The sequence below is a fragment of the Lingula anatina genome, chromosome 9, assembly GCF_051362555.1.
Source record: "Lingula anatina isolate TDL-2025a chromosome 9, LinAna3.0, whole genome shotgun sequence".
In the NCBI taxonomy this organism is placed as follows: domain Eukaryota; kingdom Metazoa; phylum Brachiopoda; class Lingulata; order Lingulida; family Lingulidae; genus Lingula; species Lingula anatina.
The window spans coordinates 18,212,034-18,225,424 of NC_141775.1; the positions used below are offsets into that span (position 1 = coordinate 18,212,034).

Consider the following 13,391-nt stretch of genomic DNA (forward strand, 5'->3'; position numbering starts at 1 on the left):
GCGCATGCGCAAGGCCAGGCGGTTGAAAATGTGCGGACTGTAAGTCTGTGTCGGCCGGTCACAGTATATAATTTCCAAGCCACCGTCGACTTCTTTGCAAGACGGCATTTGTTGCGGCGATAATTTAACTGATGAGGATGAAGAGAATGAGTAAATGCATCAGGTAGGTCTAATATAACATTTGAATCAATCATAATAAGGGAACAAACAACCGTGTCACGGACGCCCAAGATGGGTTTTATGCACGAAGAACAGACCGTGCTGAAAAAAGATTATCACGATCGTGAAACAATTGTTAATCAAACACTCTGTCCTATTTATTAGAACACTGCAAAAAGTTTACGTCAAAGTACGGCCCCGCGTACAAGTAAAGATTCTGTACATGTATATAACTGGCCTGTATTAATCCCATAGAGTCGACCTACATTCCTTGACCTAAATTCCAGGCAGGGTTATATAATCAATGCACTGGTTCACTCGCAGGGTTCATACAGCACTTTAAGTGCTTGAATCTAGTATATATTGCCCCTTCACTGCATGAAAAAACACCTTTTATCGCCTTTCATTCATCTACAAAATGTTATCGAAAGATGATCCCTCATCTTTCATCATCCTTTCCTGACGAAAAGGTCATCTTTCACCTTTCATTTGTAAAAGGTCATCTTTTTATCAACTTTTACGTCTCGGAAAGACCGTCATTCACATTTTCATTAACTTTCAGTTTTCAAAAGTTCAACTATCACCTTTTACACTGCGAAAGGCCACCTTACATTCCAGCTTTTGTTAACTGGAAAGGTCTCATTTTGTTAACTTTTATTTTCTGAAAGCTTAAGACTAATTTTATAATAATGCGTGGTGATCTTTTGTATGTATACTATTTATTTTATGTACAGGACTTAATTCCGTATCTTACATTAAGCGCATTATGGAAAAAGCGAATACTTTTGCAAATTGTTTGCATGATGAAATGTTTTGCACTTTGATTAAAGTATTTAACTGATAGATTGAATATGGTGATTTGCATTTCGGAGAAAAAATTATGCAATCTTGCATTGGCTGGAGTTTATGTATAAATATATAGCATTCAGAGCAGTAGAAGAAGTGTTCACCGAATTTCACTTGAGGTAGACATATAATTTTGACGCTTTAAACGACAAACAACTTTCAGAATCGAAAGTAACTATATTTTTATTCCAATATTGTCAGGGTTTAAATACAGCAAATAAAAAATTATATGTCAGAGGTCACATCTCCATATTTGCCTAGATAATTACTTTCACAGGAAATGATGTCCATGCTTCTGGACAGTAGCTAATTATGTCAGGATTATAGCATTGATTGCACCAAGTCAAAATAGTGTTTGAGGTCACCTCTCCATAATTTGCCTGGCTAGAGGCTCGTCTCTAAACAGAAAACCACCCCTCCTCGACAAAAAAGGCAATAGGATCTCTCGTCACTAACTTTGTTATTTTCAGTAATGTCAGGATTTTAGCATTGATTGCACCAAGTCAAAATAGTGTTTGAGGTCACCTCTCCATAATTTGCCTGGCTAGAGGCTCGTCTCTAAACAGAAAACCCCCCCTCCTCGACAAAAAAGGCAATAGGATCTCTCGTCACTAACTTTGTTATTTTCAGTAATGTCAGGATTTTAGCATTGATTGCACCAAGTCAAAATAGTGTTTGAGGTCACCTCTCCATAATTTGCCTGGCTAGAGGCTCGTCTCTAAACAGAAAACCCCCCCTCCTCGACAAAAAAGGCAATAGGATCTGTCGTCACTAACTTTGTTATTTTCAGTAATGTCAGGATTTTAGCATTGATTGCACCAAGTCAAAATAGTGTTTGAGGTCACCTCTCCATAATTTGCCTGGCTAGAGGCTCGTCTCTAAACAGAAAACCACCCTTCCTCGACAAAAAAGGCAATAGGATCTCTCGTCACTAACTTTGTTATTTTCAGTAATGTCAGGATTTTAGCATTGATTGCACCAAGTTCAAAAAGTGTTTGAGGTCACCTCTCCATAATTTGCCTGGCTAGAGGCTCGTCTCTTAACAGAAAACCACCCCTCCTTGACAAAAAAGGTTATAGGATCTCTCATCACTAACTTTGTTATTTGCAGTTATGTCAGTACTAGCATTGATTGTATCAAGTCAAAAATTATAATTACAATAAATGTCAGAGGTCACCTCTCCATAGTTTGCCTGACCAGGGGATCGTTTCTAAGGATAAAACCACTCTAAAATTGTTATGATGTGTTTTAGACTCCAGAGAGCAAGTTTTACCTTTTACATAATCCCTAATAGTAAGGCCCTGGGCATGATGGAAATATTTAACCGAAGTTGGATAGGTAGTAATCAGCTATGCAATTGGAATTTGTTTGTATTGGAACTGGTTATATTACTGGCAGACTGTTACAGTTTGCATATCCTTTATTCATCTTGCTTACACTTCTGTAGTTAATCTTAATATCAGAGGAAAATTATCAACCATACATAACTGTTTACTTATTCTCTTGCTCAGAGCGAGTCAGTCTCCCCTTTATCATTTTAGCATGTTTAATTACATAAATCTGATGGAGAGGGGGTCTGAGGTAAACACAATGAGGTTATACACGTAGGTTAACAATTTCTATTGTAGCTGCAGACTGGGAATTCATGTATAACAGGAGCACAGGAATGCAGCCTTCTTTAAGATGTTCATCTATTTTCTTGTGACGACAGGCACTGCTTTTTCATCCTTGTGACGCCCAATTCCTTTATAAAAGAAAAGACATACTGAATAATAGAGACATGACAAAAACACATGACAATATTTTTCTGAGAACTTAATTCTTTTCTATAATGTGCAGCTGTTTTAAATAGTGTCATTTTCGTTTGTATAAGGCTGTATTCCCAGAGCTTTTAGATCGATCTCTCCCCGCAGGGAGTCTCACTAGATTACTGTCAGATAATCCGGCTTAAATGTCCGTCCTGCCTACTACAAGCTGTAAGGGGGTAATTAACTTTCGTGTCCGCTCGGCTGACAGCTATTTAGCGTGAACCCCCAGGGAGTTAGGTCGATCTAAAGTAGATCAATCTAATCTCTGGAAATGGGGTCTAAGTCGAATCCATCCCCTTTCACATTAAAGCACCCCCTTGTAATCCAACACATGGGAATATTCTAACACTTTTAAAAATGACAACCCCTTGTTGTTACCCCGTATCGTGGACGTGCACATATATTTCCAAAATTCACAGTGAGTAACAGGTCAAACGTTAGAACAGAAAAAAGCCAAGCCCAATGAAACTCAGTTTAACTCGATCCTTTCTTGAGAGACGGCCAAATTACCCTGCAACATGCAGTGCGTCGAGAAAGATTCCCGCTTTAATCCCAGAAGTATGCTTTGCTATAATTTGTGTTAACATACATGTACACTGTGCGAAAAAAACTGAAATCACTATATCACCTACCTTGTAAAACGATGACCGTCTGCCCCGTGTCTAGTGATCTATATAATTGTCTCTTGCTGTTTTAGTCTTGAGTAAAACACGAAGTTAAAGGTTGCCGTGCGAGCTTTTCTGCCATTAATACTGCGTTATAGGTCAATGCTAGAGAATCGGCGCGAAAGATATCCCATTACAGACTATCTGCGCATGCGCAAGGCCAGGCGGTTGAAAATGCGCGGACTGTAAGGCTGTGTAGGCCGGTCACAGAAGATAATTTCCAAGCCACCGTATTGATTATGGTCGACTTCTTTGCAAGATGGCATTTGTTGCGGCGATATTTTAACTGATGAGGATGAAGAGAATGAGTAAATGCATCAGGTAGGTCTAATATAACATTTGAATCAGTCATAATAAGGGAACAAACAACCGTGTCACGGACGCCCAAGATGGGTTTTATGCACGGAGAACAGACCGTGCTGAAAAAAGATTATCACGATCGTGAAACAATTGTTAATCGAACACTCTGTCCTATTTATTAGAACACTGCAAAAAGTTTACGTCAAAGTACGGCCCCGCGTACAAGTAAAGATTCTGTACATGTATATAACTGGCCTGTATTAATCCCATAGAGTCGACCTACATTCCTTGACCTAAATTCCAGGCAGGGTTATATAATCAATGCACTGGTTCACTCGCAGGGTTCATACAGCACTTTAAGTGCTTGAATCTAGTATATAGTTTGTGTGAATGATGCACCTCTTTTCTATGCAAACTTAAAAATGACAGTAAGGCGCATTGAGTTATTGTAAAGTTATTGATTTAGAGCCTCAGAAGTCATTCAATTTGCTTTTATGTTGCTGTATGAACCCTAAGCAGTAATCATGAATATCTTCATCATTGCATGTAGTTATTTCAGCATTCATATTTTCATTAATGAAAACTGTTTGTATGATATTACACTAAAAGAATTCACTATCTTAAAATCTCTATTTCTTTTCCAGATGCTATTAAAAGACAGGCTGTCTGAACAGCACATAAAAAAAAACAAGCAAAGTGGATGGACTAAGGCAAAAAAATTGGAAGAGAAGAATGGGGTATGTAATACAGGAGCCTATATAAGTTCTGTACAAAGCCCAATCAAGTTGCCTAGCAGTAATCATGAATGCATATTTTCATCATTACTTGTATACGTAGCTATTTCATTATTCATATTTCCCTAATTGAAAACTTTTTGCATGATATTACACTCAAATAATTCACTCTTTTTATCTATTTACCAGGTGCCATTAAAAGATACTACAGTTCTGAAAAGTAGGAGGATGTTCTAAAACAAGCAAAAGGACTGGATGAGCTGAAACAAAATATATGGAAAAAAAGGAAGGAGGTACTATTATAGAAGCATGTTTAAACCTTGTAAAATCTCTCTTTTAAGACTTTTGATGGCTTTAAGTCCATAGTTTGAAAATATTTCTAACATCATAAAAGTTGCCATTGTTTTCATCATATTTGATTAGCATTAAAATGAACTGTTATCCAAAACAGCATTTATCATTACATGCATCCTATTTTTCAGGAAGCAAAAGACAAAGATTTGGGCAGGCAAAGTGTTCACTTGACAGACGATTCCAGGAAAACTACTCCCAGGAGAGCGGGAGGTTATGCATATATAGTAGGACTAGTGGATCTGTATGAAAGTACATTTAGAGAACATTTCCTGGGCCTTTCTTGGATAATCAAAACAAAAAATCAAATGGATTATCAAAAAACCTTTCAAAAGACAAGCGCAACCTGCACAAAAATGTTATAATGGAATAAATTATTAGAATTTATACCATGTGTTGTTCTGTTTATCAATATATTATTAAATCGCGGCAATAAATATTACATTAAAATACGTAACAAAAGAAGGAAAAATGCAGTCTTTTCTTAAATAAAAAGGTTTGAAAAGGTTATCTTTTGTATCTGAAAAGTTGCACAAAAGGCATCTGAAAGTTGGACTTTTTAGCAGGAAAAGGTAGAGAAAAGTGGGTCTTTCATATGTCTTTTAGCATGCAAAAAGTTGATGAATGATGAACTTGAGAATACCTTTTCTTCAAGCAAAAGATCGTCTTTTTGCAGCAAAAGGTTTATGAAAGTTAAACTTTTGAGTAGAGAAAAGGTGAAGAAAAGTGGGCCATTTGTATACCTTTTCACTTATACAAAAGTCATTTAAAAGATCGTCTTTTACACCTTTCCTAAAAAAACGAAAGGTCTAGGAAAGGTGTGAGAAGGTGAATAAAAGGAGGCCTTTTGATCGCCTTTCAGGATATATAAAAGCTGATTTTTCATGCAGTGCTTGTACATGTATTCAGTCTGTTTATGACATTAAAAGTACTTGAAATTGTTATTAGCCTTACAAAAGGCTTGTATTTATCATTTTTCCCTAAAAATTCTGGGATTTGATCAGTTAGAAATTTGTCGAATGATTATTTCAAACCTTGTTTTTAACCTGAATGTAGACATGCTGGGGGAATGCCCTTTTTAATCTGTCAAATTTTTTCTCATGTTTCTTTATCATTAAAATACAAAGTTTGTGTGAATGATGCACCTCTTTTCTATGCAAACTTAAAAATGACAGTAAGGCGCATTGAGTTATTGTAAAGTTATTGATTTAGAGCCTCAGAAGTCATTCAATTTGCTTTTATGTTGCTGTATGAACCCTAAGCAGTAATCATTAATATCTTCATCATTGCATGTAGTTATTTCAGCATTCATATTTTCATTAATGAAAACTGTTTGTATGATATTACACTAAAATAATTCACTATCTTAAAATATCTATTTCCTTTCCAGATGCTATTAAAAGACAGGCTGTCTGAACAGCACATAAAACAAACAAACAAAGTGGATGGACTAAGGCAAAAAAAAAAAAAAAATTGGAAGAGAAGAATGGGGTATGTAATACAGGAGCTTATATAAGTTCTGTACAAGGCCCAATCAAGTTGCCTAGCAGTAATCATGAATGCATATTTTCATCATTAATTGTAGCTATTTCATTATTCATATTTCCCTAATTGAAAACTTTTTGCATGATATTACACTCAAATAATTCACTCTTTTAATTTATTTACCAGGTGCCATTTAAAGATACTACAGATCTGAAAAGTAGGAGGATGTTCTAAAACAAGCAAAAGGACTGGATGAGCTGAAACAAAAAATATGGAAAAGAAGGAAGGAGGTCCTATTATAGAATCACGTTTAAACCTTGTAAAATCTCTCTTTTAAGCCATTTGATGGCTTTAAGTCCATAGTTTGAAAATACTTCTAACATCATAAAAGTTGCCATTGTTTTTATCATATTTGATTAGCATTAAAATGAACTGTTATCCAAAACAGCATTTATCATTACATGCATTCTATTTTTCAGGAGGCAAAAGGCAAAGATTTGGGCAGGCAAAGTGTTCACTTAACAGACGATTCCAGGAAAACTACTCCCAGGAGAGCGGGAAGTTACGCATATATAGTAGGACTAGTGGATCTGGCTGAAAGTACATTTAGAGAACATTTCCTGGGCCTTTCTTGGATTATCAAAACAAAAAATCAAATTTCCTTGGATTATCAAAAAACTTTCAAAAGACAAGCGCAACCAGCACAAAAATGTTATAATGGAATAAATTATTAAAATTTATACCATGTGTTGTTCTGTTTATCAATATATTATTAAATCGCCGCAATAAATATTACATTAAAATACGTAACAAAAGAAGGAAAAATGCAGTCTTTTCTTAAATAAAAAGGTTTTAAAAGGTTATCTTTTGTATCTGAAAAGTTGCACAAAAGGCATCTGAAAGTTGGACTTTTTAGCAGGAAAAGGTAGAGAAAAGTGGGTCATTCATATGCCTTTTAGCATGCAAAAAGTTGATGAATGATGAACTTGAGAATACCTTTTCTTCAAGCAAAAGATCGTCTTTTTGCAGCAAAAGGTTTATGAAAGTTAAACTTTTGTGTAGAGAAAAGGTGAAGAAAAGTGGGCCATTTGTATACCTTTTCACTTATACAAAAGTCATTCAAAAGATCGTCTTTTACACCTTTCCTAAAAAAACGAAAGGTCTAGGAAAGGTGTGAGAAGGTGAATAAAAGGAGGCCTTTTGATCGCCTTTCAAGATTTATAAAAGCTGATTTTTCATGCAGTGTTTTAACCTCGTATTGTCCCCTGCTTTTTGTCTTCTTGTACATTGATGTGTACGGTATAGTACCTGATTCTCAAGAAAGAAAAATTGGCAAATTTTGGAGTCCTTGTTATCTGAGCTATCTGAAGTGTTTTCTAACATTTCAATGATGGGAGTTAAATCTTTGGAAGACCGTTGCATTTTTGCTAGGTCATCTAACTCTGGTACAGTTGGGGGATTTTGGGAACTAGATTTGCTAATGCTACCTACTGTAACTGTGGCCTCAGGCTGCTTGTAAATAAATTTGGTGACTTCGAATTTTCTTTTATGAACCCTTTTCTCCTTGGACTGAATGACGTTCACCTCTTTCTTAGCTCGACTAATATTATCCACAGCACTGTCTGCTTGTCTGGATAAGCAGTCTGCTGGATTTTGACTACCCTTTTTATACACAACTGTACGGTTTAAACCTTGAATTTCAAGAGCCCATCTGTTTAATTTCTGGTTACCTGACGCCTTGGACTCTAACCACTTTAAGGGCATATGATCAGTTAAAACAGTAAAATGCTTGTTCTGTAGAAATTGCTGATATTCTTTGATACCTTCTACCATAGCTAAACATTCTTTTTCCGTCACACAGTAGTTACGTTCAGCATTACGCAATGTTCTTGACCCATATGCAATGACATGTTCCCTACCATCTTCTGCCAACTGGCTTAGTATATAGCCTCTTGCAAAGTCAGACGCGTCTGTGGTCAGTCTAAATTCCCTAGTCATGTCAGGAAAGGCTAATATCGGGGCTTTTGTCAATTCAGTCTTTAAGTCATTGAATGATTTCTCACATGTGTCCGTCCAAGTGAAGTCATTTCCTTTCTTAGTCAATGCAGACAAGGGGGCTGAAATTTTGGCATAATCTTTCACATAGCGTCTATAGTAGTTACACATTCCTAAAAAGCTACGTACTTGCGTACGTGTTTTTGGCCTTGCAATTTTTTGGACTGCTTCCACTTTAGACATGTCAACTGATATACCATCTTTAGAAATGAAATGTCCCAAAAATGCTACCCTTTTGGTGGCTAATTTACACTTGGTGGTTTTGACAGAAAGGTTGGCATTCTGAAGTCTTTGAAATACTAATTCCAAATGTAGTAAATGGTCCTCAAATGTTTTAGAAAAAATCAGAATGTCATCAATGTAGCAAGCTACCATACGCCAATTTAGATCTTTCAAAACGCGTGCCATGGTCGACTGATAGACGGCCGTGGCATTACGAAGCCCAAAAGCCAAACGTTTGAACTGAAAGTGCCCATGATGGGTAACAAATGCTGTCTTGGGTCGTGTCTGTTCGTCCAAAGGTAATTGCCAGTAACCACTAAACAAATCTAGGGATGAGAAGAACTTTGCTTGAGACTCTGACAGAATATCTAAGACATCAGTAAGACGAGGCAAAGGAAAATGAATTGGGACCGTGACCTTGTTCAGACGCCTATAATCAATTGCAAACCTCATAGATCCATCTTTCTTCTTAACAAGCACAACTGGACTAGCCCATTCACTAGCAGACTCCTCTATAATATCATTCTTCAACATTTCATCCGTTTGCCTTTCTACTTCAGCTTTCTGTTCAGGGGTCTGCCTATAATGTCTCTGCCTTTGGGGAGGGGCATCCTTAGTATCGATAAAATGTCCTTTTACTCTAGCTTCACCCAATTCCGACAAACTTGAGGCAAATATGTCCCTGTATTTCCCTATCAGTATTAAAAGCCGTTTCTTTTGAGATTCATTCAAATCTGTCTCAGCAAGACAAATGCCAGTTTCCTCACCTAGTTTCAAGTACTCATTTTCCTTATCCTTTTCACTGGACTCAGGGTTCTCAACAGTTGATATAGTATTTATGCTAACTGGGTCAGTAAAAGTTACAATGCTTTCATCCTCTACAGGATATGCCTTAGCAAGTACTTTGTCATAGGGTATGAAAAGGGATTTTTCAGTGGGGTTATAAATCCTACATGCTCCACTATGTTTGTCTATTTTAACAACACACCTTGCAATCATGAAATCATTTTCAACAGGTTCTAAAAGTAAGTTATCAGTCTGAATTTTTGATTTGTTGGTTCCTGAAATTTTTATGGGTATGAGTGTTTCTTCCCTGGGATTGATTCTTACTTGCTGACTTGCTCTAACCAAACCTGTATAAGGAGATTTATTGGTTTCAATAGTTTCCATATTTTCAAAGGTAATAATTTCGTTTTTTGCATCAAATTTAGCATCATTTTTCTTTAAAAAATCCAACCCTAAAATTATGTTTCTTGGTAGACGTTGAAAGAGATAAAATTTTTGAGAGAAGGATTTATGCCCAATATTAAAGTATAGGGTAACACATCCAGTCACATTATGTAACTCTCCACCTACACCTGTTACTGCAACCAAATCAGAATTTTCAATTTTGAAATTTTGTTTTTGAAATTGCTGTAAAATATTTTCCGAAATGCATGAAACAGTGGCTCCTGTATCAATCATAGCCTTAACTGGTTTATCGCCTACCTTGATATCTATCAAGTTGTGATCAACCCTGTTAGCCAAAAACACCACACTTAAATCTACAACTTCTGCCAAATTTTGTGAGCTTTTAGTCATATTGCGTGCGCATCCCTATTGTTCAACCTGTCTACAAACAACAGCCAAATGACCTTGGCGTCCACACCTATAACATTTTCTAAACCGTGCAAAGCAAGAAGAGGGAGTATGAGAAGTCCACTTATCGCATGAAGCACACTTGTGTCCGTCCTCATTTTCTCTCGCTCTCACTCGCTCCTGGCTATTCTCCCTGCTTCGTCTCCTGTTTGACTCACTATGATGCTGAAATGAGACTCGTCTATTATTCTCTCTATTCGTGGTAACCACTTGGACACAAGGCCCTTCTAACACTTTGTTAATTAATTGGCTTAGTTGGCCCATCATGTTTTGCTGCATGTCCGCAAACTTGTTCATTACTACCGAAATATCAGGCCCATTTAACTGCGACGATATTGGTGCAACAGTAGTTACTTGTCCTGAATCAAAAGTAGCTTCAGCTAATTTCGCTGCCGCTTCTAAATCTTTTAGGTTTTGGGGGTTTTGCATCATAATGGATGCCCGAACTGACGGTTGCAAGCCATTAATTATGGCGGACATTATGTGTTGATCAGGCAAGTTCACCTGCCTACCCATCCTAATAAGTTTTGACACAAAATCCCTCACCCTATCATCACCCTGCTTGCTCGAAAAAAGGGAGGCAGTGATTGACCTTATAGTACTTGGGCTTGGCCCATACCTTTCTAAAAATGCAAGTTTAATGTTACTAAATGAAGACTTGTTTTTCACTGTTGATAACCAAGTTTTTGCATTATCAGTCAAAAGATAAGTAAAATGTGACAATCGCATGTTTTCATTATATTGCATAAGATTACAGTATTCTTCGAATCTGTTTAACCATTCCGATGCACATTCCTTGTCATCCCCCCTGAAAGGGAAGGGTGCCAAGTGCTGTGGCATCGTAATTACCACTGGAGGTGCTGCAGCTTGTACATGTAGTCCCTGCACTGGTGACACTGCTGTTGGTGGCTGCTGTACTGGAAGCTGTACTGTAGGGGGTGGTGGCTGCTGTTGCACTGGAGGGGGTGGAGTTGGCTGCTGTACTGGAGGTGGAGGCGGCGGCAGTTCTAATGGACGCTGTACTGGAGGGGGCAGGGGCGGCTGCTGGCTGGCGTCTTGCTGCACTGAGGGTGGGGGTGCCTGTTCATCGGTTTCCTGCTGTGCTACAGGGGGTGTTGGTTCACCCGCTAGCTCCACTAGGGGTGGAGGTGCCATTTCTTGCTGTTGGGTGGGTGGTGTACTGGTAGCTGCATCTACCCGCTGCTTAGGAGGTACTGCCGGCTGGCTGGCCTCTCCCTCTCTCTGTGTGGCTGTAGCTGATCTCGGGGATACTCTTCTCATCTTTATGCCCTTGTGGTTCTTCCACCAATATGGGGGTCTTAGCACTGATAGGTAGATCGCCTCGAATATACAACTCAACACAGAGAGTTACTGGAGAGACCTTTATTGACACAGAAGTAACCTCCTCTAGAGTCCACCGCAACTACTGTTGCTGTCAAGATTTAGAGGGGTTTAAGTAGCAAAACATCAAAGAAATTTTTCCACTTCAAAGAGATTCCAGTTAAATTGCACATGTTTCCTAATACACCATCTAAATGTCATTAAGAGGGGACAGTGTGTCCAGTGACAGGCTACTTAACCCATGCCTGTCTAGCCAGGTTCTGCCTACCCTCTAATTTGTGATGTCCATGTCACTGATATGGAGTGACTGTAGGTAATATTTTATGTAATGAAAAAAAAGCAAATAAATATATGATATGAAACTATGATAGAAGTATCCCAGAGGTTGTGGTGTTCATTGCCACACAGCATTTGGAAATGATGGGCGCTTTTGTTATGATAATTGCACGGCAAAAGGAATAATCCTGGTCCCATTCATGCTATTCAAGCCTAGAATAAATAATAGAGTTTTTAAAAGAATATCATAAACAAATTCAAACTACATTTATCAATTGCTCACACACATACACACTGAAATTAATCATAATTTATTGCAATCTTTGTAATAGGTAAACTGTAACAATCAATCTTTACCTTAAACTGCACTATTTATACTTAATTCATAACAGTCATTATTAAAAAAACCTTTGAAACTGAACTTTGGGCAAAGTTGCACACCCATCATAATTCAAAAACCCAATTTGAATCAAGGCATGAAAATATTAGAAAACACATGCAAGTCAGAGCACCACATCACTATCATATGCCCTCATCATTGAAGAGCCTGTTTCATTTAATGTACATACACACATACATATATTATTCACCTTTTTTAAACTTGCATTTTTATGACAAGCTTCTCCTCAAAACCCCCAACCAATGCAATAAAACTTATTTTGTGTTTACGTTTTTTTTTCTAAAAAAATTAACACAATTGATACATTTAACCCCCCCCCCCCCCGCCCCCAGCAAAAAAGACATAATTTACTATTCATATATTTCAAAACATGCCTATGGTTAGTTTACAATACTGTATCTTTCACTACTACTGGTACCAATGCCCCCCCCCCCCCCCTCCCCACCGCATTGCAAACAAGTACTGGTACACCACGATATGCACATACGTGTATGCAGGTTGGATGACAATGTTATTTCGCAATCCACTTCATCCTTTTCACATTAAAACACGAAGAAATTGCATGAGAAGCCAAGATTCAAACATTTCACTTATACGGTGATATTCATTCCATGCATGAGACCAGAAAGCCACTGCCATCACTCGATCAACTAAATGATAGGTACCTGGCACGGTGAATATACAGCTTGTTGGAAATGTTGAAATTCTACAAATTACAGGCCATCGCACATCTTAAAAATTTGATATGTTAAAAAAATATTGCCAAACTATGAAAAAACAGGAACAGATAAAGAAAAAAACCCTTAAGCTGCATTTGGCACAGTTCAAAAGTCAATGTTTACAATGACGTTTTGTGTGCGGCCATTTTGCTAATCGCCAGTAACTTTAGAGAATACTCAGTGAAATCGATACACGAATACTTATTCGGTGTATAAAATGTAACTTAAGCATATACTGTATTGTTCCATCAAATTCATTAGTATTTAAATCTACTGTTCATTCCACAAACACATGTACAACTTACCTGTCTCTATGCCTTCGTCTCCCGCCAAATTTTTTTGGGGTTACCACTCCACGTTTTGAAAACGAGGCCAAATCTAATATTTTCCAA

At 37.5% G+C, this 13,391-nt stretch overlaps 1 protein-coding gene and 3 long non-coding RNA genes across 4 annotated transcripts; 2 read left to right on the forward strand and 2 right to left on the reverse strand.

Annotated features, from left to right (window-relative positions):
* Nucleotides 1-18: 18 nt before the first annotated feature.
* On the forward strand, nt 19-7,088 carry LOC147760045 (uncharacterized). Its single transcript, XR_015331094.1, has 4 exons — nt 19-163; nt 6,254-6,354; nt 6,535-6,638; nt 6,828-7,088. It is a non-coding gene; the product is annotated as an uncharacterized LOC147760045 (long non-coding RNA).
* On the reverse strand, nt 1,170-3,599 carry LOC147760046 (uncharacterized). The gene is made up of 2 exons (XR_015331095.1): nt 3,446-3,599; nt 1,170-2,749 (listed from the first exon to the last, which is right to left on the reverse strand). It is a non-coding gene; the product is annotated as an uncharacterized LOC147760046 (long non-coding RNA).
* LOC147760047 (uncharacterized) lies at nt 3,632-5,250 on the forward strand. Its single transcript, XR_015331093.1, has 4 exons — nt 3,632-3,799; nt 4,423-4,515; nt 4,702-4,805; nt 4,995-5,250. It is a non-coding gene; the product is annotated as an uncharacterized LOC147760047 (long non-coding RNA).
* A 3,117-nt stretch (nt 7,089-10,205) lies between the features above and the next one.
* LOC147760048 (uncharacterized) lies at nt 10,206-11,976 on the reverse strand. Its single transcript, XM_086995715.1, has 2 exons — nt 11,113-11,976; nt 10,206-10,428 (listed from the first exon to the last, which is right to left on the reverse strand). Exons 1-2 carry the CDS (start codon nt 11,542-11,544, stop codon nt 10,222-10,224), a joined length of 639 nt encoding a protein of 212 aa, XP_086851841.1. The 5' UTR covers nt 11,545-11,976; the 3' UTR covers nt 10,206-10,221.
* Nucleotides 11,977-13,391: the final 1,415 nt, after the last annotated feature.

Coding starts and splice junctions, on each gene's coding strand:
- LOC147760048 (XM_086995715.1), bottom strand. CDS start 11,544: ATGAGAAGAGTATCCCCGAGATCAGCTACAGCCACACAGAGAGAGGGA. Junction 10,429..11,112: donor AAGCTGCAGCACCTCCAGTG/GTAATTACGATG, acceptor GTCTCATTTCAG/CATCATAGTGAGTCAAACAG.